General features: G+C 51.2%; 4 protein-coding genes across 4 annotated transcripts in view; 2 read left to right on the top strand and 2 right to left on the bottom strand.

Annotated features, from left to right (window-relative positions):
* Positions 1 to 2079, bottom strand: part of Rmdn3 (regulator of microtubule dynamics 3) — a 20615-nt gene extending 18536 nt beyond the window's left edge. The window contains exons 1-2 of the mRNA XM_050132838.1: positions 1964 to 2079; positions 1481 to 1674 (exon numbers count right to left, since the gene is read on the bottom strand). Of these exons, the coding sequence (XP_049988795.1) occupies positions 1481 to 1674; positions 1964 to 2022 (253 nt within the window). The 5' untranslated portion in view covers positions 2023 to 2079. The remainder of the gene's footprint in view (positions 1 to 1480; positions 1675 to 1963) is intronic.
* Positions 2080 to 12019: 9940 nt separating this feature from the next.
* Positions 12020 to 16072, top strand: Gchfr (GTP cyclohydrolase I feedback regulator). The gene is made up of 3 exons (XM_050132916.1): positions 12020 to 12166; positions 13920 to 14014; positions 15640 to 16072. Exons 1-3 carry the CDS (start codon positions 12131 to 12133, stop codon positions 15761 to 15763), a joined length of 255 nt encoding a protein of 84 aa, XP_049988873.1. The 5' UTR covers positions 12020 to 12130; the 3' UTR covers positions 15764 to 16072.
* Positions 16073 to 16183: 111 nt separating this feature from the next.
* Positions 16184 to 23119, bottom strand: part of Dnajc17 (DnaJ heat shock protein family (Hsp40) member C17) — a 31260-nt gene continuing 24324 nt past the window's right edge. The window contains exon 11 of the mRNA XM_050132849.1: positions 16184 to 16377. Coding sequence (XP_049988806.1) covers positions 16258 to 16377 — 120 coding nt within the window. The 3' untranslated portion in view covers positions 16184 to 16257. The remainder of the gene's footprint in view (positions 16378 to 23119) is intronic.
* CUNH15orf62 (chromosome unknown C15orf62 homolog) lies at positions 16384 to 23117 on the top strand. Its single transcript, XM_050132904.1, has 2 exons — positions 16384 to 18344; positions 18415 to 23117. The coding sequence occupies exon 2, from the start codon at positions 18642 to 18644 to the stop codon at positions 19167 to 19169; it is 528 nt and encodes a 175-aa protein (XP_049988861.1). The 5' UTR covers positions 16384 to 18344; positions 18415 to 18641; the 3' UTR covers positions 19170 to 23117.

Raw genomic sequence — 23119 nt, 5'->3', positions numbered from 1 at the left:
AAAAAAAAAAAAAAAAAAAAAAAAAAAAACCTTCAGCCAGGAGTGGTTGCAGAAGAGAAGGATCAGGGGTTCAAAACCAACCTCAGCTACAAAGTGTTAGAGGCTAGCCTGAGCTATGTGAAGCCCTATCTAAAAAATACAAAAAGAAAAACATTGTTTCTGGCCTTATAGTGCCAAATACCAAACAGTCAATACCAATTACACAGTAAAACAAAAGTTGGGTTTGTTCAAATTCTGATTACACAATGAACAGAAAACTGCCTCTCTTGAGGCCATAATTAGTGTTATCAGAGAGGAGCAAAAAGAAAATGGGCAGTCACTAAGAAAAGGTCCATGGGGGGGGGGGCGGGAAATCCTGGCCAAACTCCATGAGAAAAACACTGTTAACAAGCTCAACCTGCTCACACTAAAGTTGGGTGAAATTTAGGAACTCGGGAGCTATTTAAAGCAGCTGAACTGGAATACGCATTAGGGAAGAACTCCAGAAGCAGGGCTCACAGAGCAGACATGCATACATCCCTCGGTAAAGGGAATCTAGTAGCAACCTAGGCCAGCAGCGCTCAAGGCACAGCAAGGAAGACATCTAGAATGTGTCTGCTTCCTCCCAAGCTCAGGGGAGAACAGACCACTACTAAGGAATCACAAATGAGCCAAGCGCAAGGGCAAAAGACAGGGCACTGGCCACGCCACGTTACCACCTCGCTATCAAACGCTGACAGCTGCAATCTAGGGTGATAAGTCGGGGAACACTCTCGAAGCACTGGCATTTCCAGCTAGCAGGAAAGAAGAGGATCTGTGACTACACCGGTGGCCAGAGTAAAGCATTGTCAATCAACACGAAATGAGAAGATCTAAGCTTCTGTTACCCAAATAAGGGGCAGAGATCTGAAGGCCTCAATGCTTCGCTCAAATGAGTTAACCTGAAGGTTTTTTTTTACAAAATGGAACTCGTTTCATCTGTTACTGCTGGCTCTCAGCCACTCGGCTTCGGTTGCACGAGTGTGTTCTCAGACCACGTTGTGGAAAGTACACTGGACCAGATGACCAGGTCCAGCTTTTCCACTTACTCTGTAACAACCTTGGGAAAGTTACACAATCCCTCTAAATTTTCCTTCATAAAAATAATGTTAAAAACTTGGATTATCCTCCACATGTCCTTCACATTTGAATCCAAAATTTGATAGTCAAGCTTTCAGAGCTTTCCCTCCTACGGAAGGATTCCCTCTTCCTTCTTTCAGACTCTTCCTCCGTCTATCCCACCCCTCACCCAACACTACACAAATGCCCTTGGTACACATTCATGAGTGTGACCAGAACTAAAAGTGAAAGCTACAGAGTCTTCTTGCACTTTCCCGGCAGAGGAAAGAGTAAGGCTTTCCTAAAAGAGTGAAACTCAGCCCTTCTACTGGCCGGTCCACCTGCTCTGCCAACGACAGCCCGGGCCCCAGGGTCATCAGTAAGTAATGACCTGTGCTCTTACCCTGGCGTCCGCGCTCTGTAGCCTGCGCATAGTCCAGGGAATTGGGCAGACTGTGGCTCCGGCCACGGCTCTGGGCCCTTTTCCATCGCTGGCTGTAAAGGATGCACAGGAATCCAAGGCCGGCGGCAGTACCAAATAACAGTCCCAATCCGGCGCGGCTGCCACCCAGGGCCCCCAGTCTAGACATAGTGCCCCTGCAGCCGGCGTAAAAATCAAGGGGGGGGGGGGGGGGGGGATGGGAGAGCGAACCGAGAGGGAGAGAGTCATTAGCCTGGTCCTCCACCCCGTTGGCAGAACCCGTTGCCCACAGCCTCACCCAAGTCTGGCCCCTCCGGTGCCGCAGCTCCCCGGCGCAGACAGACGCCCTGCCAGGGGGCAGCAGCTCCGGTCCGCCGCGCCCCTGGCACAGCTCCTCCCCGCACTGCACGTGGCAGCCTCCCGGCGCCCCCCGAAATCACTCTGGAGACCAACTCAGACCCTTACCCGGCCGCCAGCCACCATAGTCGCAGCAGCCACACTGGCCTCACGCTGTCAATGATCATGACGTCCTTAACCAGCGCCACCTGCTCGGCGCGCTGGGCGAATGCGCGTGGAGATGACGCAAGCTCCGCGTCCCACCCGGGCTCGAGGGGCGGGGCCGCAGTTGCAGCCGGGCAGTGCACCTGTGCGGGAGCCCGAGGCTGGTGAGGCTAAGGAGTAGCGGAGTGTCCTGGGTGGTCCCCAGAATGTCTCCGCAAATCTCACGCAGCCCATACCTGGGAGATGCCGCCCTCCTCGCCCCCTAACACTGTCTTTATTTCGGGCTGATTTAGTTGTTTACGGATTTTCCATCCAAACCATTTGCTAAAACCTAAACAACAGCGCCATTGCCAGATGAAATTTGAGCAGGTCAGTTGCTGGTTATTCGTAAAACGTCCCTAAATCGCCGGGACATGACTTCTGCCAGCTGACAAAAACCCGTCTCAGGCTACGGAGGCTGCAGCAGGAGGATAACTGGGAGTTCAGCGCTAGCCAGGATTACATAGTGAATCCCTGTCTTAAAAATATTTTAGAAAATCCGGGCGTGGTGGTGCACTCCTATAATCCCAGCACTCAGGAGACAGATAAAAGCGGATTTTTGCTGAGTTCGAAGTCAGCCTGGTCTTTGCATCAGTTCCTGCCTCCAGGTTCCTGCCCTGCTTGAGTTCCTGCCCTCATAGAGGGGTGCTGCTTTTGATGATGAAGTGTTATATGGAAGTGTGGATGAAATAAACCCTATCCTCCTCAAATTGCATTGATCATGGCATTTCGTCATAGCCATGGTAACTAACAAAGACAGCCTGTCTCAAAATATAAAAACAACAAAACACAACAACAACAACAACGACAACAAAACCAAGCAAACAGACAAAAAAACCTGAGTCCGATAAATGAATTTGTTTTTCTATTCTGGATTGAAAAATATTACAGCTCAAGTTGAGTGCAGGGTCTGCTTGCTTGATAGGTAAACGCTTCACCATTGACTTACACCAGCATCCCGATGATACGAGGGATTCTTTCTTCTAAATTTGTTTTGTATGTATGTATTTTTTTTTTCTTCAAGACAGGGTTTCTCTGCATAGCTCTGACTGTCCTGGAACTTGCTCTGGAGACCAGGCAGGAGCTGATGCAGAGGCCATAGAGGGGTGCTGCTTACCGACTTGCTTCTCTTGGCTTACTTAGCCTGCTTTCTTATAGAACTCAGGACCACCCATGTCCCCATCCACAATGGGCTGGACCCTCCCCTTTCAGTCACTAATTAAGATATTATTGGGGCTGGAGAGATGGCTCAGTGGTTAAGAGCACTGGCTGCTCTTCCAAAAGATCCTGAATTCAATTCCCAGCAACCACATGGTGGCTCACAACCATCTGTAATGAGATCTGGTACCCTTTTCTAGCCTGAGGCATACAGGCAGGCAGAACACTGTAAACATAACAAATAAATAAATCTTTTAAAAAAGGAAAGAAAGAAAAGAAACTGTGTTAGTGTTACAGAACCAGGCATGCACACTTTTAATCCCAGCACTGGGGAGGCAGAGACAAGCAGATTTCTGTGAGTTAGAGGCCAAATGGGTCTACAAAGTGAGTGCCAGGACAGCCAGGGATGTTACACAGAGAAACCATGACTTTAAAAACAAAAGCAAAAGCAAACAGGAAAAAAAAAAGACATTTCCTTACAGCCAGATTTTATGAGAGGGGCCCTCATCTCTGATGATTCAAGGTTGTGTCTGGTTGACATAAAACCATCCTGTGCATAGTGTCTCACTATGTAAACGCACTGTGTTGGCCAGGATGTCCTCAAATTCAGAGAGATCCACCTGCCTCTGTCTCCCCTATGCGGGTACCACACCTGGCTATCTGACCGTATATTTAAACGTGCATTTGATTCCGATTATTTAAACTGGTTCTGATACTGTACCATTTCTGCTATCTGTGTTTTGTTTGTTGCTGCTTTATTAAGTCAGGGTATCACTATGTAGCCAGACTGGACTCCAAAACTCCTCCTCCCCACCTCTGGTTTTAGAGACAATCTCAGGTCTCACAAGTGCTAGGCAAATGCTGTGCCACTGAACCACACCACCAATCTCTTTTTTCTTTCTTTCTTTTTCTTCCCTCCTCCTCTCCTCTCCTCCTCCTCCTCTCCTCCTCCTCCTCCTCCTCCTCCTCCTCCTCCTCCTCCTCCTCCTCCTCCTCCTCCTTCTTCTTCTTCTTCTTCTTCTTCTTCTTCAAAATTTGAGACCAGATTTCAAGTTGCCCAAACTAGCTTCACTCTGTAGCACAGGCAGCCCTTGAACTTGTGATACTTCTGAATCCCACTCTGTCAACAGCTGGGATTACATGTTTTTGCCTTAAAGCCAAACTCCGGTCTCTCTGACTTTCTGCTTTGGCCTCCCAAATGCTGGGATTACAGATTTGCCTGACTCCAAATGTATTCACATACATATACAGTATCTCACAATTTAAAGATAGACACAGGGTTAAATATCAATAGATAATTCAAGTTAAGGACTTTTGGAGGACTAACCTGCATATTTCCACTGTCATCAAACATTTTGGAGCCAGGCAGTAATGATACATGCCTTTAATCCTCGCACTTGGAAGGCAAAGGCAGGTGGATCTCTGTGAGTTTGAGACCAACCTGATCCACAGAGCAAGTTCCGGGATAGTCAGGACTACACAGAGAAACCTGGTCTCAAACAACTCCAAAAGCAAAACAAACAAACAAATCATTGTGACTGCATGGACCCTGAACATAACAAAGTCAGTAACGTGCTTGCCATTCAATAACAATGTATGTTAGACACCAGAACGCATGTAAAACTGGACACAGTAGCATGTGTCTGCAATCTCAACCCTCCTACCAGCAGAAGGGCTGTGGAGACAGGAGAGGCCCTGCCTCAAACAAGGAAGACAGCAAGGACATACACACTTGGTTGTCCTTAGACCTTCACATTCACAAGTTTTGGCCATAGGAACTAAGAACTAATATTTAAGTTAGCATACAAAATGATGGGTTTTATAAAGACACTTTTGTACTTGTATACAATTGTACTTTATTCATATTCTAGCTTCCATTGTCCTTTCTTGTACTCACTTTCCCTTAAATTGGGGATTTTTTTTAAATAATCATCATCATCTATAGAAAAGTTGGTACAAAGTTCTGAATAAACTTTTTTTTTCAAGACAGGGTTTTGTAGACAGAAGCTTCTGTCCTGCCCATTCTGCAGCCGTTCAATCCCAAAGAAACACACAAAGGCTTATATTAATTATAAAGGGTTTGGCCTATTAGCTCAGGCTTATTATTAACTAGCTTTTACAACTTAAATTAACCCACAATTCTTGTCTATGCTTAGCATGTGGCTTGGTACCTTTTCTCAGTGAGGCATTCTCATCTTGCTTCCTCTTCATCTGGCTTGTGACTGACTCTCTGCCTTTCCTCTTCCCAGAATTCTCTGACTGGTCGGCCTGCCTTTGCTTCCTGCCTGGCTACTGATCAATCAGCATTTTATTAAATTAATAAACGTGACAAATCTTTACAGTGTACAAGAGCTGTATCCCACAGCTGAAGTGTGGATGCTGCAGAGCCAGGTACATCGGGGGCTTTCAGATAAAGCCCGGGAAGCTGATGATCAGGTGGAAGAGCATCCACAAACCAAGGCACACACAAAGCAGCAAAAGCTATGAATATACTGTGAGTGTTCAGGCATCTGTACTGGCCTGCCCTTGGGGTCCTCACAGGATCTTTCCTCAGCTGTAGCCACTAAAAACACCTCCTGTGCACATTCACTAAGTTCACTTTTAAAAGGTGGGCCTTGTCCACCTCCAGTCTCTCTCTCTCTCTCTTTCTCTCTCTTTCTCTCTCTCTTTCTCTCTCATTCCCTCTCTCGTTCCCTCTCTCGTTCCCTCTCTCTCTCTCTTTCTCTTCCACCACCCTTGTCCCCAGGCACCAGTCTCTACCACCAATAAACCTCCCACATGAGCCCTGTTGCATGGCGTGACTTCTCTTCATGGAGATTTTTAAATTACAACATGTGCAATGTTTTACAAACAGTATTTTAGTACAAACCATGTGCTCAAGACAAGATCTTCATATGTGTGGCAACATGGGAGTGATCTGAAGTGCAATACAGATTTCACAATATATATGTGTGTGCGTTAGTGTTTTCTGTGCATGTGTGTCTGTGTGAAGGTGTCAGATTCCCTGGAACTGGAGTTTGAGATAGTTGTGAGCTGCCATGTGGGTGCTGGGAATTGAACCTGGGTCCTCTAGAAGAGCGGCCAGTGCTCTCATTTCTCCAGCTCCCTCACAAATAGTCTTGATGGAAAAAATCCTAGTGATTTTCATGTACAAGGGTCATCATCATTCCTGCATTCTAAATGTGAGGAGGAAACTCTTATTAGAATAAAATACTGTGAGCCAGGTGGTGGTGGTGCACACCTTTAATCCCAGCACTTGGGAGGCAGAGGCAGGTGGATCTCTGTAAGTTCGAGGCCAGCTGGTCTACAGAACTAGTTCCAGGACAGGCTCAAAAGCTACAGAGAAACCCTGTCTCAAAAAAACTAAACAAACAAACAAACAAAAAAGAATAAAATACTGTGAAAGGAATGAATCTGGAAGAAAAATTGACACACATAAAAAATAAATAAATAAAGCCTGGGCATCACAGTACACGCCTTTAATTCCAGGATTCAGAAAGCAGAGGCAGGAGGACATATGTGAGTTTGAGGCCAGCCTGGTCTACAGAGAAAGTTCCAGGACAACCAGGGTTACACAGAGAAAACCTGTCTGGAAAACAACAACAAACAAACAAACAAACAAATAACAAGTAAGATTTAAAAAATAAAAATGAACAAGAACTGGCACATAGTGATTTGCATATTTATGGGATGCAGTGTAACACAAGACCCTATTTCAAAAATTGAATGAGGACCAGTGAAATGGTGGTTCAGCAGTCAGGATGCTGGCACTGAGGGTGACCACCTGAGTTCCCCTGAGTCTGATTCCTGGAAACTACACAGTGGCGAGAACTGACAGAACCCACTCCTGAAAGGTGTCTCAGATGCACAAGCTTTGTCTGTGCCCTGCTAGGGCTGGGCATGGTGTCTCATACCTGGGCAAAAGCAGGGGAACTCAACCCACGTTCAAGGCCAGCCTGGTTTACATCGTGAGACTCAAGAAGACAAAGGAAGGGAGCGACACAGAGGTGGGAGAGGAGAGTGGGACTCAGTCAGCTTCAGCACCCTGTGCCCCGCTGCAGAAGCAATCCATAAACGCTGACGGAGGGGGGGGGGCGGAGAGGAAAGAGGACAGGGAGACCATGCAGCGCAAGCCGGGAATTAATTTCCTCCTGGATATTAAAGATGCTATCAGGCAGGAGGAAGCCTGCCTTGGCAGCCGGCGCTGGGATGGGCTGCTGCAGACCGGGCTCTTATCTCCCGGCGCATCTACACACCAGTTCTGCGAACGCAATAAAGCCAGTGCCGGCACCGTTCTAGGTCTCCTTCCACCCCTCCACAGCCCAGCCGAGAAAGGCAAACAGAGCAGATCCCACGCTCCTGCCCAGCCCAGAACATCCGCTTCATCTGACTTTGCCCAAAAAGTCACACTGTAGCGCCTTGCTACAGTTACCTAGGTTCTAACTTCTAAGGTTCTTACACACACACACACACACACACACACACACACACACACACACACACACACACACATTCTTATTTTTAGGCCTCACCCGAGCTCCTTAGGTAGCCCTGAGTTTCATCCCCAGCATTACTGAATCATCTGTAGTGGCTCACTCAGGATTTGGGAGCCTGAGGCAGAGGATTGCTGAGACTTCAAAGCCAGCCTGACTACATTGTGAGCTCCAGGCCTTCCTAAGTTACAAAGTGAGACCTTGCCAAAAAGAAAAGAAAAAAAGAAAAAGGAAGCATCTATAAGTCCCCGTACCCACCCTACCTCACCCAGGTCCCTTCTCTCAGCTCAGAGGCAATGGCTCCCTGGAAGTATACTTAACTCTCTTGTCTGTTTTCTCTCTCTCTCTCTCTCTCTCTCTCTCTCTCTCTCTCTCTCTCTCTCTCTCTTAATTTGAGCACATATTTGGGGAAAATAAAAGGAATACCACTATGGAAAGCGGCACTGAAGGACCCTTTCAAGCCAGACTCTTCAGACACATAACTATAATCTTAGCACCAGAGACTGAGACAGGAAGATTGCAAGGTCTGGGACATCTTAGGGCTACCTAGGGGGATGGCCTGTATGGAGAAAGAGAGGGGAGAGAGGAGGAGAAAAAGGGATAGAGGGATGGAGGATTGGGAGGGGGTAGATGGTGGGAATGGGGACCAGGGAAGGAGGAGGCTTTCTAAATAAACTCAGGCTGCCATTAAGGGCTCAGGATTTAGGCACATCTCAGGCGTCTGCTTAAGAACGTGAACCCCGCCTTCCGACTGCAGGCCTCTAAGACATTCAGATAATTACAGAGTGCCCAGAGATTCCAGATGTTTATCAGGAGGCAGCTGGACTCCTGCTTCAGGGCCAGGGCCATTGGTTCTGTGGGTCAGGAGGTCGGTGTCAAACAATTTCTGCACTCTTCCTCCGCTGCAGGAGTGGTTTCTCTTAATACTTGCTAATTTACCTGTCTGTTCATCTTCTGCCCTGCTATTTTTAAGATAGAATCTCACTTTGTAGCCTAGAACCTTTGACCTTGAACTCAAAGTGACCCTCCTGCTAAGTGCTGAGAAGATAAACGATTTCAGTTATGGCTACAATTTGGCTGAGTGTACCTCAAATGTTTATGTGTCACTGACTTGATCTAGAGGGTGGCATTGCTGGGAAGTGGCGACACTTTAGGAGGTGAGGCCTAGGGAAGGTCTCTAGTCACTGGGGACAAGCCCTTGCGGAAACCAGGCGGCCCCAGCCTCAGTCTGTCTCCTGCTGCCTGGATTCGGAGCACTTCATCCTGCCCATAGGCTCCCGCCGAGCTTCCTCAGTCATCACCTGACGCTAAGAGGGATGGAGCTACCTGATGCTGGGGCGGGACTCCATAACGCCTGTCAAAGTGACCTCTCTAGTTAGTTAGGCTGTGTGTGTGTGTGTGTGCGTGCATTCGTGGGGTCAGAGGAGGGTACTGAGTGTCCTCTATTGTGGGTCACCTGTTTCTTTGAACCAGTCTCTCCCTGAACTTGGCGCTCACGTTTTCTCATCTAAACTGGAAGCCAGCAAAGACCAGTGTCCTCCTGCCTCTGCCTTCCATGAAACTGGATTGCAAGCAGTGGTAGAAACATCTAGCTCCTTACAAAGGCTCTGGGATCCAAACTAAGGGTCTCGTGATTACAATGCAGCCTCATGTCCTTCACTGCTAGGCTGGGTTTTTTGTTTTGTTTTGTGTGTGTGTGTGTGTGTGTGTGTGTGTGTGTGTGTGTGTGTGTTTGGAGACCTTCTTTCTATGTAGTCCAGGCTAGCCTCCATTCCCAATGTCGCAGTTGCTGCATTACGCTAACAGGAAGCTGACTAATACGATGATCTTGTAATGGGTGAAGGCATTTTTCTCACCACGAGCCTCACTTTCCCTACCTGCTTTGGAGCACTAACTCAGAGCCTACCTAAACCTATGTCTCCCAAATTGCAGTTCCCAAGACTCCCAAATAACGCTCCTTTATGTTTGCACTTTCCAAGCTTAAATTGATGTTTTTGTTTGTCTCAAATCACAAAACAAAATACTGTTTAGCTTTACACATCTCTGAACTTTCCATAAATGTTGTTCTGTCTTTAGACAGGTTCTCCCTATGTAGCCCAGGCTATACTCCAACGCTCCCATGCAAGCATTGACCAGACTGGACTGATTAGCTTCCGAGATGAGACCTAGACTGCCCTCAGATGCCATCTCGGACCCAGCCTGCTGAGTTGGGGATCATAGGGGATCATCACCCCGGCTCTAGGGTTTATCGAGGGAGGTTTGGCTTTGTCACAAGGGGTGAAATTTGATTGTATCAGTCAATACAGTTGAGTCTGTGATCTCAACGGAAGTGTTTTCTGCTGTCAGGCTGTCCCAACCCTCAACACTTTAGCCAACTCTGGTTTTTACAGCCTTTTCTTCCCATTCAGTTTTTTTGGGGGGGGATGGGGGGAGAGAAAAGGCTTTCTTTTAAGGTTTATTTTTATGTATATGTGAGTGTACAGGTGCCTCTGGAGGCCAGAAGAGGACTTTGGCTCTCCTGGATCTGGACTTACAGGCAGTTGTGAGGCACCTGATAGGGGTCCTGGGACCTGAACTAGAGTCCCCTGGCAAAGCAGCAAGTGTTAGTGACTTCTGAGCCCTCTCTCTAGTCCCGTGAGGCAGAGGGCCTTTTTTGAGACAATATTTCACATTGCACCACAGGCTGGTCTTGAACTTGAAGCAATCCTGTGTCCTGAGTACACTCGGCTTAGGGATGGGAGCCACCATACCTCCCTCCCTCCCGTCTCCCCCTCCCGCTCCCCGTGGAATCTCACTATGTCGCCCGGTTAGTATTTCACTTCCAATTATCTTTGCTTCTCTTGCTTAGGTCTCTGAAGTAGCTGGAACCACAGCTGTGGGCCACATGCCTGCCAATCTTAAATTTTTTTTTTCTTTCTTTTCTTTCTTAGCTGTACGGTAGTATCTGGTGGCTTAAAATGGACGTTCAGGGGCCATCAAGATGGCTGAGTGGGTAAGGCCCTCGCTGGCAAGCCTGACAACCTGAGTTGGATCCTGGGACCCACAGTGTGGGAGGGAGGGGAGAACCAGTTCCTGAAACTCGTCTTCTGTCCTTGCTGAGTGAGCCGTGACGGTACGTGAACACACAGACACACACCTACGTCGCACTTCTCAGACTCCTAAAGGTTTGGGGGTGTGGCGCTAAGCTTATTGGTCGGTTCCATTTCTTCTCTCGCGGAGTGCCTAGTCACGGCAGTGCCAGCCTTGTTGATGTAGGTTTGTTTGCTCTTGTTTATTTTTGCTTATTTGGTTTTGGTTTGTGGTTTTTGAGACAAATTCACACACACACACACACACACACACACACCCCAGTTTCCTTCCTGTTGACAAACACAACTTAGGGTACAAAGATTCTAGCTCAACAGTTCACCAAGGCGGGGTGTCAAGTCTGCCTGCCTTGTGTGGGGTCAAACTCATTGAACCACTGGGCCGACTTAGCTCCCTGTAGGAGTTCTTTATAGGTTTTCCCCTCCCAGTACTGGGGGTTAGCTCTAAACACGGATGTGCTTTATTTCTCTGGCTAAATCGTTGGGGTGAGAGAGCTGGTCCCAAGCAGGAAGGGGCGATATAAATAAATCAGACCAGTTAGGTAAGAAGTGCAGGTTTCCAGGCCGTGGGCGAGGGTGTTCCAGGGTGGTTTGCTCTGCTTTGCTTTTTAGGGAACCAATCACAACGTGTCAATTGAAGAATGTTGAACTGTCAGCTTCTGGTGCATCTAGATGAGGGCGTGGAACAGCTGGCTGTGAACTCGCCGCCCTCCCTAGGGTATCAGGTTCAGGGATCGATGTTTCCCTGCCCCAGGTGCTACCCTGTGATTTGCGCGTGCTCCCGAGGCTCCCCGCAGGAGGACCGGATTCCGCGCCTAAAGGACTGGCGGGCTGGCATCCAGTCAAGCGTTGCAGGTGCTTCGCAGATTTAATGTGCCAGGCCGAAGGCGTTGCAAGGACCCTCAGCCACACTGAAAATGCCAGTGCCCAGCACGCGGGACGGCGCAGGGACCTGACACTGACACTCCCGTCTAGCCTAGCCTCGTGCACTTAAAGTTCTCCAGGGACGCGTCCTGGTGAAGGCACGCAGTCCCCACGTCCCTTTGGCTGCAGCCAGGTCCACAGCGCAGTTTTCGCCCTGCAACGCTGTAGAGTCAGGCGGGAAGGAACAGGACTTTGGAGCCTGGGCGTGGAGGTGTTGCAGGAAGAGGGCAAAGGGGCGAAAGGAGCCCTGACGGCCACGGCCACATCTGCTAGTGGAGTCCGCAGGGACACGCCCGCCTCCTGGTCTCCGGGGCGGCGGGACCGCGGCGCGCGCTCCTGATTGGCCCGCGCGGTGGCCGCACCGCCGCCAAGCGCCGTCAGCAGACGGAGAGTAACGGGACTGTGGTCGCGGGCCGCCCCAGCCACGCACCATGCCCTACCTGCTCATCAGCACCCAGATCCGCATGGTGAGTACCTGGTATGGGTGACTGCGACAACCGCTCTGCGGGATTTCCCTGATGGTCCCCGCAACCCGCCCGCCACACCCCCGCGGCGCGGACACCGAGCAGGGTCAGGCGGCCGGGTGGGCGGGGAGCTCCGCGGGGACACACACGACCCGCTTCGCAAGTGGGGCAGCCAGGGCCCGCACGAAGGCTGAGACCAAGCTGAGCTGCACGCACAGTGGCCCCACCTGTAGCTTCTTCAAGGAGGGGTTAATCCTGATGCACTGAGAACTGGGGCTTGAGAGGAAGGAGAGGCTGCAAGCAGCCTGGGGAGAGCACCACGCGGGAATCTGAGGTCACCCTTCTCTAGGTGCAGTCATATCAGCTGGGGGGGGGGGGGGGGGGGGGGGGGGGGGGGGGGGGGGGACAGGAGACGTAGTGTACTGGATGCTTCGGAAGCCCCTTTGTAACTTTCAGAAGATACACGACGCCCCACCCCCACCCCGGCTGAACAGCAGGGCGCGCTCTCATCCTCTTCCAGCGTTCCAGCAGTGGGTGCAGACCCAACTCCCGCAGGATGAAGCAGGAAGCGTGGGCTTCATGACGGGGCAGGAGAGGTCTGGACGGTGCTCAGGGCAGAGGTCTGAGAACCCGTACAGTTGTTAAAATACGGATTGCTGGGCACTTTCCTCCGCCCTTCAGAAACTCTGGAGAATGTGGGAATCCAAGCTTGGAAATGTCTCCCTCAAATAATAATTATTCTTTTAATTCTTTTCTTTTCTTTTTTTCACGTAGCCCAGGCTGGCCTCAAATTTGCTATGTGTTAGGGGCTGACCTTGTTTTTCCGAGTACTGGGGGGCATGTCCACTAGGCTTGGCTGTCTTATAGTTTTACTGATATGCAATGCAACCAAAATATTCACTGGTAGAAAGCATACGGTTTAATGTCTGTGAGGGGTTTGGGTTTTAGTACATCCAGAGCTGGGTACCATCACTAGAATCAATTTAATATGAATCTATGAGCTCCAGCTGCTAACTTTATGCTTGCCTGTGTGTTCTTTTGGGCCTGGCTGCTTTCCTGTCCATGTTTTCAAAGTCTGTTCATATTGTTATATTCCTGCCGAAGAAGATTCTGTAGGAAGGCTACACCACTGTTTCCCACCTTGCAGCTATAGCCCAGGCTGGCCTCGAAGCTAGCCCACTGCCTTTTTTCCTACTAGAACTACAGGCTTGCTTTTTTTTTTTTTTTTTTGAGACAGGGTTTCTCTGTGATGGCTCTGGCTGGCCTCAAGCTCACAGAGATCCACCTGCCTCTGCCTTCAGAGTGCTGGGATTAAAGGTGTGCACCACCACAACCTGGCTAAGCCTTGCCACATTTTACTCCTGTGCTCCTCCACTGACCAGCACTGCAAGGCTGTTTCCGGCTTTTGGCTGTTATGGGTAGTTCTGCCAGCAGCATATATAGGTTTTTGTCATTTTTGTTCTGTTTTTCATTTTGGTGGCAGTTGTAAATTGTGAAGTTTACATGCCTGTGTGTAAATTTTCATGTGTGTGTGTTTTTATTTCTTTGATTCTCCAGGTGATGTCAATACACAGGAAACATGGTTGGTGGCGTCTGGCCTGAAAGTGCCGGCAGGCAGAGTTTAGGAAGCCAGGGAGGACCCACCCTGCTCCCCTCTTAGCTTGTGCTCCTCCTCCACACCTTCAGCGCTGTTCCCCTTTACCTGCCCCCTTCTGCCCAGCAGCCAGCTAAGCAGCTCCTGTGGCTTCCCTTGCAGGAGGTGGGCCCCACCATGGTGGGCGATGAACATTCGGATCCGGAGCTGATGCAGCACCTGGGGGCCACGAAGAGACGTGTCCTGGGAAACAACTTGTGAGTAGTGGCGTCCTTCAGCGCCTTCTTTCTCCCTGGCAGTGCCTCCTCCTGCCTCCCCCTTTACACAACCAACACACCATTGCACAACAGCGTGCATTCATCTGTAACCCCCCACAGGGAGGGTTTCCCACAAGCCCCCAGTCTTCCTTCACAAGGCAGCTCATCTTTAGTGCAAGTCTGTGGAAGCACAGCCTGTCCTGAGTCTGGGGCTCTGGAAATGAACTGTCCCTTTCCGTGTCCTCTCTGCTCTAAACTGGATCCCATCAGCAAAGACAATAGGGCTAGCTGAGTAACAGGGTCCAGTCCCAGAAACAGCAGGACACCTGGGGCCTCTATCCAGCTCTTGGCTGCCCCTCATTTGGCCATTTCCTGCAGCGTATTTTACAGCATCCCTGCCTGAACGCCACTGCTTCCCTTTCTGATTCCTTGCCCTGTGTTAGTGTCTATTCCCATAGACACCATGACCAAGGAAGCATTTAATAGGGGACTTGCTTACAGTTTTAGAGGGTTAGTCCATGATCATGGTGGGGAGCGTGGCAGCATGCAGGCAGGTGCTGGAGCAGTAGCTGGGAGCTTTGCATCCTGATTTGCAGGTGCAGAGAGAGAGACTGGGCCTGGCATGGGCTTTGGAAATGTCAAAGCCCACACCCAGGGACAGACTTCCTCCAAAGCCACACCTTCCAATCCTTCTAATCCTTCTCAAGCAGTTCTACTTCCTGGTAACCAAGCATTCAAATAAATGAGCCTTTGAGGGCTCCTTTCATTCAAGCCACCACAGCAACTTACGAGAGGAAGCATTTAATTGGGGACTTGCATTGAGTGAGTGAACCCACAACCAAAATGGCAAGGAGCATGGCAGCAGGCAGACAGGAGCAGTAGCTGACCCATCTGACCCACGAGCAGAAGGCAGAGAGACACGAGTCCTGAATGGCCTCCTCCAGTGGCCCACCTCCTCCAAGACCAGTTTCCAATGCTTCCCAAAGCAGGCCCACCAGCTGGAGACCAAACATTCGATGATACAAGCCTTTGGGGGCCATTCTCATTCAAACCAGCACAGCCTCCCTATTATAAACCCAAGCAGGTTCAGGGATCCTCAGAAGAATTGCCAGAGTCCCAAGTGCAAGGAGGGGGAGACAGATCCCAGCCCTTGCCATGGGGCATTTGCTTCAAATGGCAAGTTTGGGGTTCGGGGCCCGTATCTGCTTCATGTTCTCTACAACTCAAGGGAAATCAAACTTTCTGTGCCAGAAAAGGGCACATGGATCCAGGTGCTAACCTTATTTGTTCTTCAGGGTTGCAAGACAGCTAGAGAAAAGGCCCGAGCCCTGAGAAGGGGAGACTGCCTAGTGGGGTGCTCAGACTAACACACACAGCAGCCGTAAGGCTACCGTGGGGTCTGCTATTCACGGCAGCCAGAGCTAACCAGCCTGTTTTCTCACGTATCAGCACAACAGCGATGGCGCCTTCATCAGACGGGGAGAATAAAGCAAAGTGTGTAGCTCGGGACAGAACAGAGGGTGTGCACTTAGCCTCTCGCCAGGCAAGGGCCCGGCAAACAGGCCTGGCTCTGGCCGGGTGCCTGCTCCGCTTCTCCTCACCTCACTCTCCTGGTTTCTTCACAGCTATGAATACTATGTCAACGACCCTCCTCGCATAGTCCTGGACAAGCTGGAACTCAGGGGCTTCCGTGTGTTGAGCATGACAGGGGTGGGCCAGACGCTGGTGTGGTGCCTGTACAAGGAATGACCTGTGGACAGAGCACCTATTCTTCGGAGGGCCTGACTTGTGCCCTGAGCCCCAATCCTTGCAACATTGTCTTCCCTGCCTCTTTCTAAACTGTCAGGTTCCTTGCCCAACCCTGATGGCTGCGCAGCCTAAGGAGCCTTGCTCCAGTTCCTCGGGCACAGCAGGCCTTGCCCTGGTCTTGTCAGCTCCCCCAGCTAGGGACCTCTTGCTCTAGGCCATGTGCTGAAGGAGGCTACCCAGAGGACACTCCCTGGATCCTGCACAGCTAGTCCAAGCCAATAAAAGGCTCTCATGAGTGGATGTTCCTTAGCTTTGTTGTGCAGTGACTCTTGAAATGCAACATTCTTTACTGGTCTGTCCCTTGACCTGAGTGGAGCCCTCTCAGATAAAGTCCAGCTCATGACAAAGAAAAGTAGACTGTTTTATATATATTAAAAAAAGTTTATTAGTGATGATGCACAAAAGTGTGTGGGGTGGGAGAGCTGGAGCCGGGGCTACGTGGGCTGCCCCTCATCTTCCTGCTGCATCTGCGCAATCAGCTGCTGGCGCTCAGCTGCCTGGCGCATGCGCATCATGACAAGACTCTCATAGTCCCTTTCTGACCGCACTGAGCCCTGGGAACAGAAGGGACAAAAAAGTCAGGCTAGCAGGCACGGCCCCACAGATTCCAGATTCAGTATCAGGCCTGGGCCTAGACAGAACCAAGTTAAAAGCTGAAGAGGAAGAAGGGGCGGAGGAAGGACCCAGACATCTTGGATCCCGACTCCTCCAGGAGCCTAGAGAGCAGACCTGTGCTCCCCAGGCTGCTTCTCCATTAGCTCCTCATCCGCTCATCTCTAAGCTCCCCTGGCCTCCCTGCCCCAGGATGTCACATCTTTCTCCATCCTGCTCTGGTCCAGGCCTCAGCCCTGTGTCTGCCTCTCCTTCCCTCTGCCCATGGCTTCTGCCTGGCAGGTTTCCTACAGAAGAGGAATCTGAGGTCCACTGGACACAGCAGCGCTCTTCCCCTGTGGTCTGGCCTGCTGAGGACACAAAAGAAGGCCTTGCCCTCTCCACAAGCATGAGCCCAGCTTGCCTCGTAAAGACAAGACCAGGCTACTCTAGGTAGGGTCCTTGGCTTTCTTTTATGATCTTGCTAGCCATGCAGGGGACTGAGGAGGGGTTCACTTTGATAACCCAAGAACAACAGCCAGCCAGCCACAGGCCAAAGCTGTGGAAGGGAAGCAGCCTGACAGCAGAGCACTGTGCGGCCAAGCCTGTCAGGCCAGCGGTATCAATCAGACCGTTTCCTCCCTTGGCACCGCTGGAGCTGTGACACCACTTATGATTCTACAGCAGACAGAGGGGTGGGAAACCCACCAGCGATGGCACAGAGCCAGGCCAGGACAGCAGTACCAAGTGTGGTGGCCCAACTGTAACAAAGAGTTGTGGGGTCCTACGGGGGGAGGGGGGAGGACACGCTGGTGCGCTCCCACAGTAGAAGGCTTGGAAGTCAGTGACCCAGGGAATAACATGGGAGTGGCTGAAGTTGGGCCGCCAGGCTCTGGCTAACTTGTTTGGAGTCGGGGTACAGATAAACAGGAAGTGACACTCAATCTGGTCCCCCTGTCTTTATACCTCCCCCACCCCTAGAAATAACCTCTTCTCAGCCACCCTCCCCCCAACCACTGGCAATTCAGGGCAGCTTCACACGTACTGGCGCCCTCTACAAGAGGGTCCCCAAATAAGGCCCACGAGCCAGAGGGAGAGGACTGGAGCAGCAGAGCAGCAGCCGGCCGGGCACTGGCCTTCTGGGTGCCGAGAGTAAAAGCTGAGATGCCATACTGATGTCCCGGCTGTGGGGAGGGCGCCACTCCTTCCCCAGGTTCATACTGCTCTACCAAGAAAACTTCAAGTCACCCCTGGCATGCCCCCAGAACCCTGGGAGGAGTAAGCCTTTACAGGCATGGGGCTGGTCCCGGTTAACACACCCTCCACATCCTTCCCCACCATTCCTGTGGCCTGCCTAATGAGGGCCTGTCAACCAGCCCAAGGGCTGAGTCACCCACACCGGCAGGTCTCCTCTCTTCCTTCTCCAACAACTGTTCCAAAAATTGCCTTTCAATTAGCACTACCTCCCTGGGTTCTTCCCAGAGCCAGCTGGGGCTAGGGAGCCAGGCAGGCCTGCTGGGGTCACGGTGGCGGCAGAGCTTTGACTGGACAGGAAGTCACCTGGTGACACACCAGGCAGGGCTGTCCCCAGACCACTCCCCAGAGGAATCTGAAGCGTCCTACTGCCCTGGGGTGTTGGTCACAGCTGCCCCAGTCCCAGCCTGCGGATGCTGCAATTACCTCAGAGCATGAAACCAGCTTCCCACCTGACTGAGTCAGCTGAAAACAAAACACATCTCTACCACATGCTGGCACAAACAGTCACGCCACTAATCAGAGTCCCCAGATGCTGGCAGAGAGAGCACAGCCCCACACTGGCCGGGAGGATCGGCACATGCCACCAACTACCAGAGAGAGGGTGCCGCCGCCTGAAGAAGTGCACGACCCCTCCGGAGGGCCCGCCCTGCCCACCAGGCCCTCCTCCTGCTCTGTAAGTACCGCTGCTTCCTTTGTTTTTTTTTTCTACATGCCCGTCAAGTAACCAGGCCACTCTTATCTAGGCGGGGACTCCCAGCACTCTGATCTCCCGGACAAACTCTCCCTCCTGCTAGTCTTGTCTCACCATCCAAGATGCAACAAGACAAAGGGCCACACCGAGCAGAGGCGCGCAGCCTCTGCTCCTAACCCTTAGGGGTGTCTCCAGTCCGCTGGCAAATGGTCACAAGCTGCTGCTGAGCCCCTCTGTGGGGTTTCTCAGCCCGGACCCATTGGCTGACTTAGGAGCTCCATGGAGACCTGGCGGAAAGGCTCCTTCCGCAATGCCTCCTTCTTCAAGAGAATGACCCTGGGGCGGCCGCGGCGACTGCGGAGACAGGGCAGCACACTCAGCCAGGCCAGCGCTGCTGGCGGGGACCACGAGGAGTACAGCAACAGAGAAGTCATCCGGGAACTTCGAGGGAGGCCAGACGGCCGGCGTCTGCCCTTGTGGGGGGATGAGCACCCCCGAGCCACTCTGCTGGCCCCACCCAAGCCCCCACGTCTCTACCGAGAGAGCTCCAGTTGCCCCAATATTCTGGAGCCCCCAGCAACCTACACTGCGGCCTACTCGGCCACCCTGCCTTCAGCCATCTCCCTGACAGGCCCTCTCCACCAGTGCTCACAAGAGGACCTTTTGGATGCTCCCCATTTCCCGAGGACACCTACTCCGGACCTCAATGACCCTTTCTTTTCCTTCAAAGTGGACCTGGGGATTTCACTTCTGGAGGAAGTTCTTCAGATGCTGAAAGAGCAGTTTCCTAGTGAGCCCCACTTCTGACCCCGGTGAGGGCAGAGAGAACTGGGGTGACTGGAGCCTGGGAGACCTAGGCAGGTAAAGTGTGGATTATGGAGCAGGTGGAGACATAAGCCACAGTGTAGCCGGCCCCGACTGCTGAGCAATCCTCAAGGTACCCAGAGTGAAGGACAGAAGCCAGCTGGGAAAGTATGGGGGTCACTCTCTGGCAGGAGCCCTGAAGGAAACTGGAAAGGTCAGGAAAAGGAAGCCACACCTGCAACCACAGGAACTGGTCAGAGGTCAGGGGAGTGACAGGGTGGCACAGGGCGAGTCAGGAAGTAGGACTCAGACCAGCCTCTAGAACCACTGTCAACAGAGAAATCATAGGCTACATCTAGGAAGAAGCCTCTAACTTAGATTAAGAGGAAGGCCGGAGAGAGCAGAGGTAGAAAAGCCACCGCTCACTTCCTATGCTTGTTTAATTGAAGTAAAAGCAAACCGAAAGTTCGGTTCCAGAGGCTGGAGAAATGGCTCAGTGGATAAAGAGTTTGTATGCAGGCAGGAAGGCCTGAGTTCAGACCTCCAGTACCTACATGAAAAAAGCCGGGCAGGTGTGACAGCCTGCCTGGAATTCCCGCGTTCAGGATGCAGGCACCAGGAGTCCCAAGGGGCAGGCTGGCTAAACTAGTCAGGCCCACGCACACACATGCACACACACACACACACACACACACTCAAACATACACTATACAGACACACAAATCAGTTCCTTTTCACCTTAGCCAAGTTTGCTTGTTTTTGAGACAAGGTCTCTTACGTAGTACGGGTGGCCTTAAGCTGATTTGATGCTCCTGGGACTGCAGGCATGTGCCACCACACCCAGTTGTTTAGGCCGCACTGGGACCCAAACCCAGAGCTTCACGCATGCTAAGCAAGTACTCTACCAAAACGAGCCACATGCCAGCCCTCTAGACACATTTTAAAGATGTTTTTAAAAATTATTTTTAATTGTGTTTGTGTGTTTGTGTGCATGCACACAAGTGTACGCAGGTGCCTGAGAGGCCAAAGGTGTGAGATGCCCTTGGAGCCAGAGTTACAGGCAGTTGTGAGCCACTTGATATGGTTGCTAGGAATTGAATTCGGGTCCTCCGGAAGAATAGTGTCTGTTCTTAATTGATAAGCTATCTTTCCAGCCCACCTAGCCATATTTTAAAGCAACAGCACCTGATTCATGGCTACCAGACAGTATGACATTGTTAGACCGAAGTCCACCGGATGGTGCTGGCCAGACACTAGTGCGGAAACAGCAGAAGCTTGGCTAAGGAAAGGAAGATGCCACCCCGGGGCGCAGATGAGGACGGGCTGACAGCAGGAGAGGAGGAGAGGCAGGTGGAGGAAAAGGCAGGGGAAGGCCAACAATCATTACCAAACAGAGCCTGAGACTCAAGCTGCTCACAGATCCTAAGCAATCCTGTGAGGAGTGTTCTGGGAACTCCTACAGTGTTATGTATGGGGGCCTCTGGGAAAGCCTTCCTTCCCAGCAGAGGGATGACTTGATCAGGGAAAGAACAATGCACCAAGCGGCTCCAGAATCCTCCACCAGGCGGGGAGTTCCACCTTGCCCCAAAGAGGCCAAGGCTGCACCTGTTGTTACTACCCCAGTCTGTGGCTCAGCCACATCTGAATCCAGAACTCAGAAGTGCTGGACACATGGGTCTGGCCCCCAGGCTACTCCGAATGTGAAAGAAGGGTGGAGGGAAGGCTGACACACCCTGTGACGTCTCTCTCCTGCGCCTGTGCGGAGATGCCCAGCTGAGGGCTCTGGATACAGAGGCAGTGAATAAAGGTTTTCTAATGCAGCCTACAGAGAGTGACCTAGATGTGGAAGGCTGAAACTGAATGGTGGAGGAGCAAGGCTTCTTTTAAGTCAAGATCCTGAGCTGGCCTAGACCACTTCATGTCCCTCCTCTACCCAGGGTCTGGGACACTGTGGTGCGGATGAGAATGGCCCCAAAGACTCATGTGTTTGAATGCTTGGTGCCCAGTTGGTGGAACTGTTTGGGGAGAATTAGCAGGTGTGGTCTTCTTGGAGGGGGGGTGTCCTGGGGGTGGGCTTTGAGGTTTCAAAAGCCGTGCCATTCCCAGTTAGCTCTCTCTCTGCTTGTGGTCGTTACCTTAGCATATAAGCTTGCAGCTACTGCTCCAGCATCCTGCCTACTGCCGTACCTACCCTAATGGCCATGGGCGCTATAACCTCTGGAGCCATGAGACCCCCACTTAAATGCTTTCCTTTATAAGTTGCCTTGGTTATGGTGACAAAACTGTCATGGCAGTAGAAAAGTAACTAAGACAGGCACACTCCCCAGAACTCCCAACCTCTCAGGCAGGGACAGGCACAGGTAGCCAGACAGAAACCCTGATAACTCTGGGAGGCTGTGGACATGCCAATAGGTACCCAGGCTGTTTCAGAGAAGAGAAAGCCAGGAGCTTCCCGCCCCCAAAGCACTTATCTCTCCAGCAAAAGTGACCAGGAGTCAATGCCCCAACCTCTGCAGTCAGGCTGAAAAACTGGGCCATCAAAGATAGAGTGAACACTAGCCTCTGTGGAGTCGGGAGGACCGAGACAGTGAGCACTAGCCTCTGTGGAGTCGGGAGGACTCAGAGGCAGCTAGAAGGAGCACAACTGGCCAAAAGCAGAGCAGCAGATACAGCACTGCAGGTTCAACACAGGGTGGGATGCTCTCTCTAGAGGAGATGAGCTCATAGTGTCTGTTCTAGTCACCTGCCTGCTGGCCTCTTCATCAAACACAGGATTGTCTGACCTCCAAATCCAACGAGAGCTCCAACAGGAGACACGCATGGGCCAACTTTTTTCTTTTCTTTTTCTCTTTTCTTTTTGCTTTTTGAGGACAGGGACTCTCTGTGTAGCCCTGGCTATTCTAGAGCTCACTCTGTAGACCACACTGGCCCTGAACTCAGAGATGCACCTGCCTCCCCTCCTGAGGGCTGGGACTAAAGGTGTGTGCCACCATGTCTGGCATGGGCCGACTTTTGTGTCACTCTGGACGTGTACTTCAGTGGTAGCATGGGGGTTAATTATGAGCAGGACCCTGGGTTTGATACATTGCCAGAAAAAAAAAATAAAAATAGAAAAGAAAAAAACACCAGGTTGTGGTGCATGCCTTTAATCTCAGCATTGGGAGGCAGGGTCAAGTGGATCTCTGAGTTTGATGCCAGCCTGATCTACAGAATGAGTTCCAGGACAGCCAGAGCTACACAGAGAAACCCTGTCTCCAAAAAACAAAAAACAAAAAAAACAAAAAAAAACAAAAAAAAAAAGGAAGGAAGGGAAAAAAGGAAGGAAGGGGGAAAAGGAAGGGAAAAAAGGAAGGAAGGAAGGAAGGAAGGAAGGAACGAAGGAACGAAGGAACGAAGGAACGAAGGAAGGAAAGAAAGTAGGTAGAAGAAATAGGGTCCTCTGGTACTGTTAAGTTGGGAGCATAACCCCTGCCCCTGGCATCCATCCCAGCCCCCTGGCCTGGGAGTTGCATTGGTCAGGACTCCAAATCCCAACATGCCAGGCTCTGACCCCTTCCTGGGGGAGAGGTCAGGACCATTCTCACAGGGTACTTAGTGGGCTCCCAGAGGAGAAACACGTTGTTTAGGGTTTGCATGTGCTCCCCACTTTCCTGTTTCCCCACCATGCGCTCAGCCACCTGAGAACACCGTATTTAATAAAACGATGGGCATTTTAATTTGGTTTGATCTGACCTAATTGGATTTCTCTTCGCCGGCAGAGCCGCCCCCCCTTAGGATTTATTCCTAACAGGTACCTCATAGAGAACAGGGATGAGCAGAGAGTCAGCCTCTTGGACTGACTGAACCCACCCACTGCATTTTACTCTGATCTGGACTTGGGAACAAAGGGCCTGAGAAAGTAGAAGCTGAAAGGATCCCAGACCCCAAGCAGACCCAGGGTGACTTCTGGCTTT

The sequence above is a fragment of the Alexandromys fortis genome, unplaced genomic scaffold (assembly GCF_014885135.2).
Source record: "Alexandromys fortis isolate MF-2015 unplaced genomic scaffold, M_Fortis_MF-2015_v1.1 scaffold_6, whole genome shotgun sequence".
NCBI lineage: Eukaryota > Metazoa > Chordata > Mammalia > Rodentia > Cricetidae > Alexandromys > Alexandromys fortis.
This window is presented reverse-complemented; position numbering and strand designations above follow the sequence as displayed.

Coding starts and splice junctions, on each gene's coding strand:
- CUNH15orf62 (XM_050132904.1), top strand. CDS start 18,642: ATGGAGACCTGGCGGAAAGGCTCCTTCCGCAATGCCTCCTTCTTCAAG.
- Gchfr (XM_050132916.1), top strand. CDS start 12,131: ATGCCCTACCTGCTCATCAGCACCCAGATCCGCATG. Junction 12,167..13,919: donor TCAGCACCCAGATCCGCATG/GTGAGTACCTGG, acceptor CTTCCCTTGCAG/GAGGTGGGCCCCACCATGGT. Junction 14,015..15,639: donor CGTGTCCTGGGAAACAACTT/GTGAGTAGTGGC, acceptor GTTTCTTCACAG/CTATGAATACTATGTCAACG.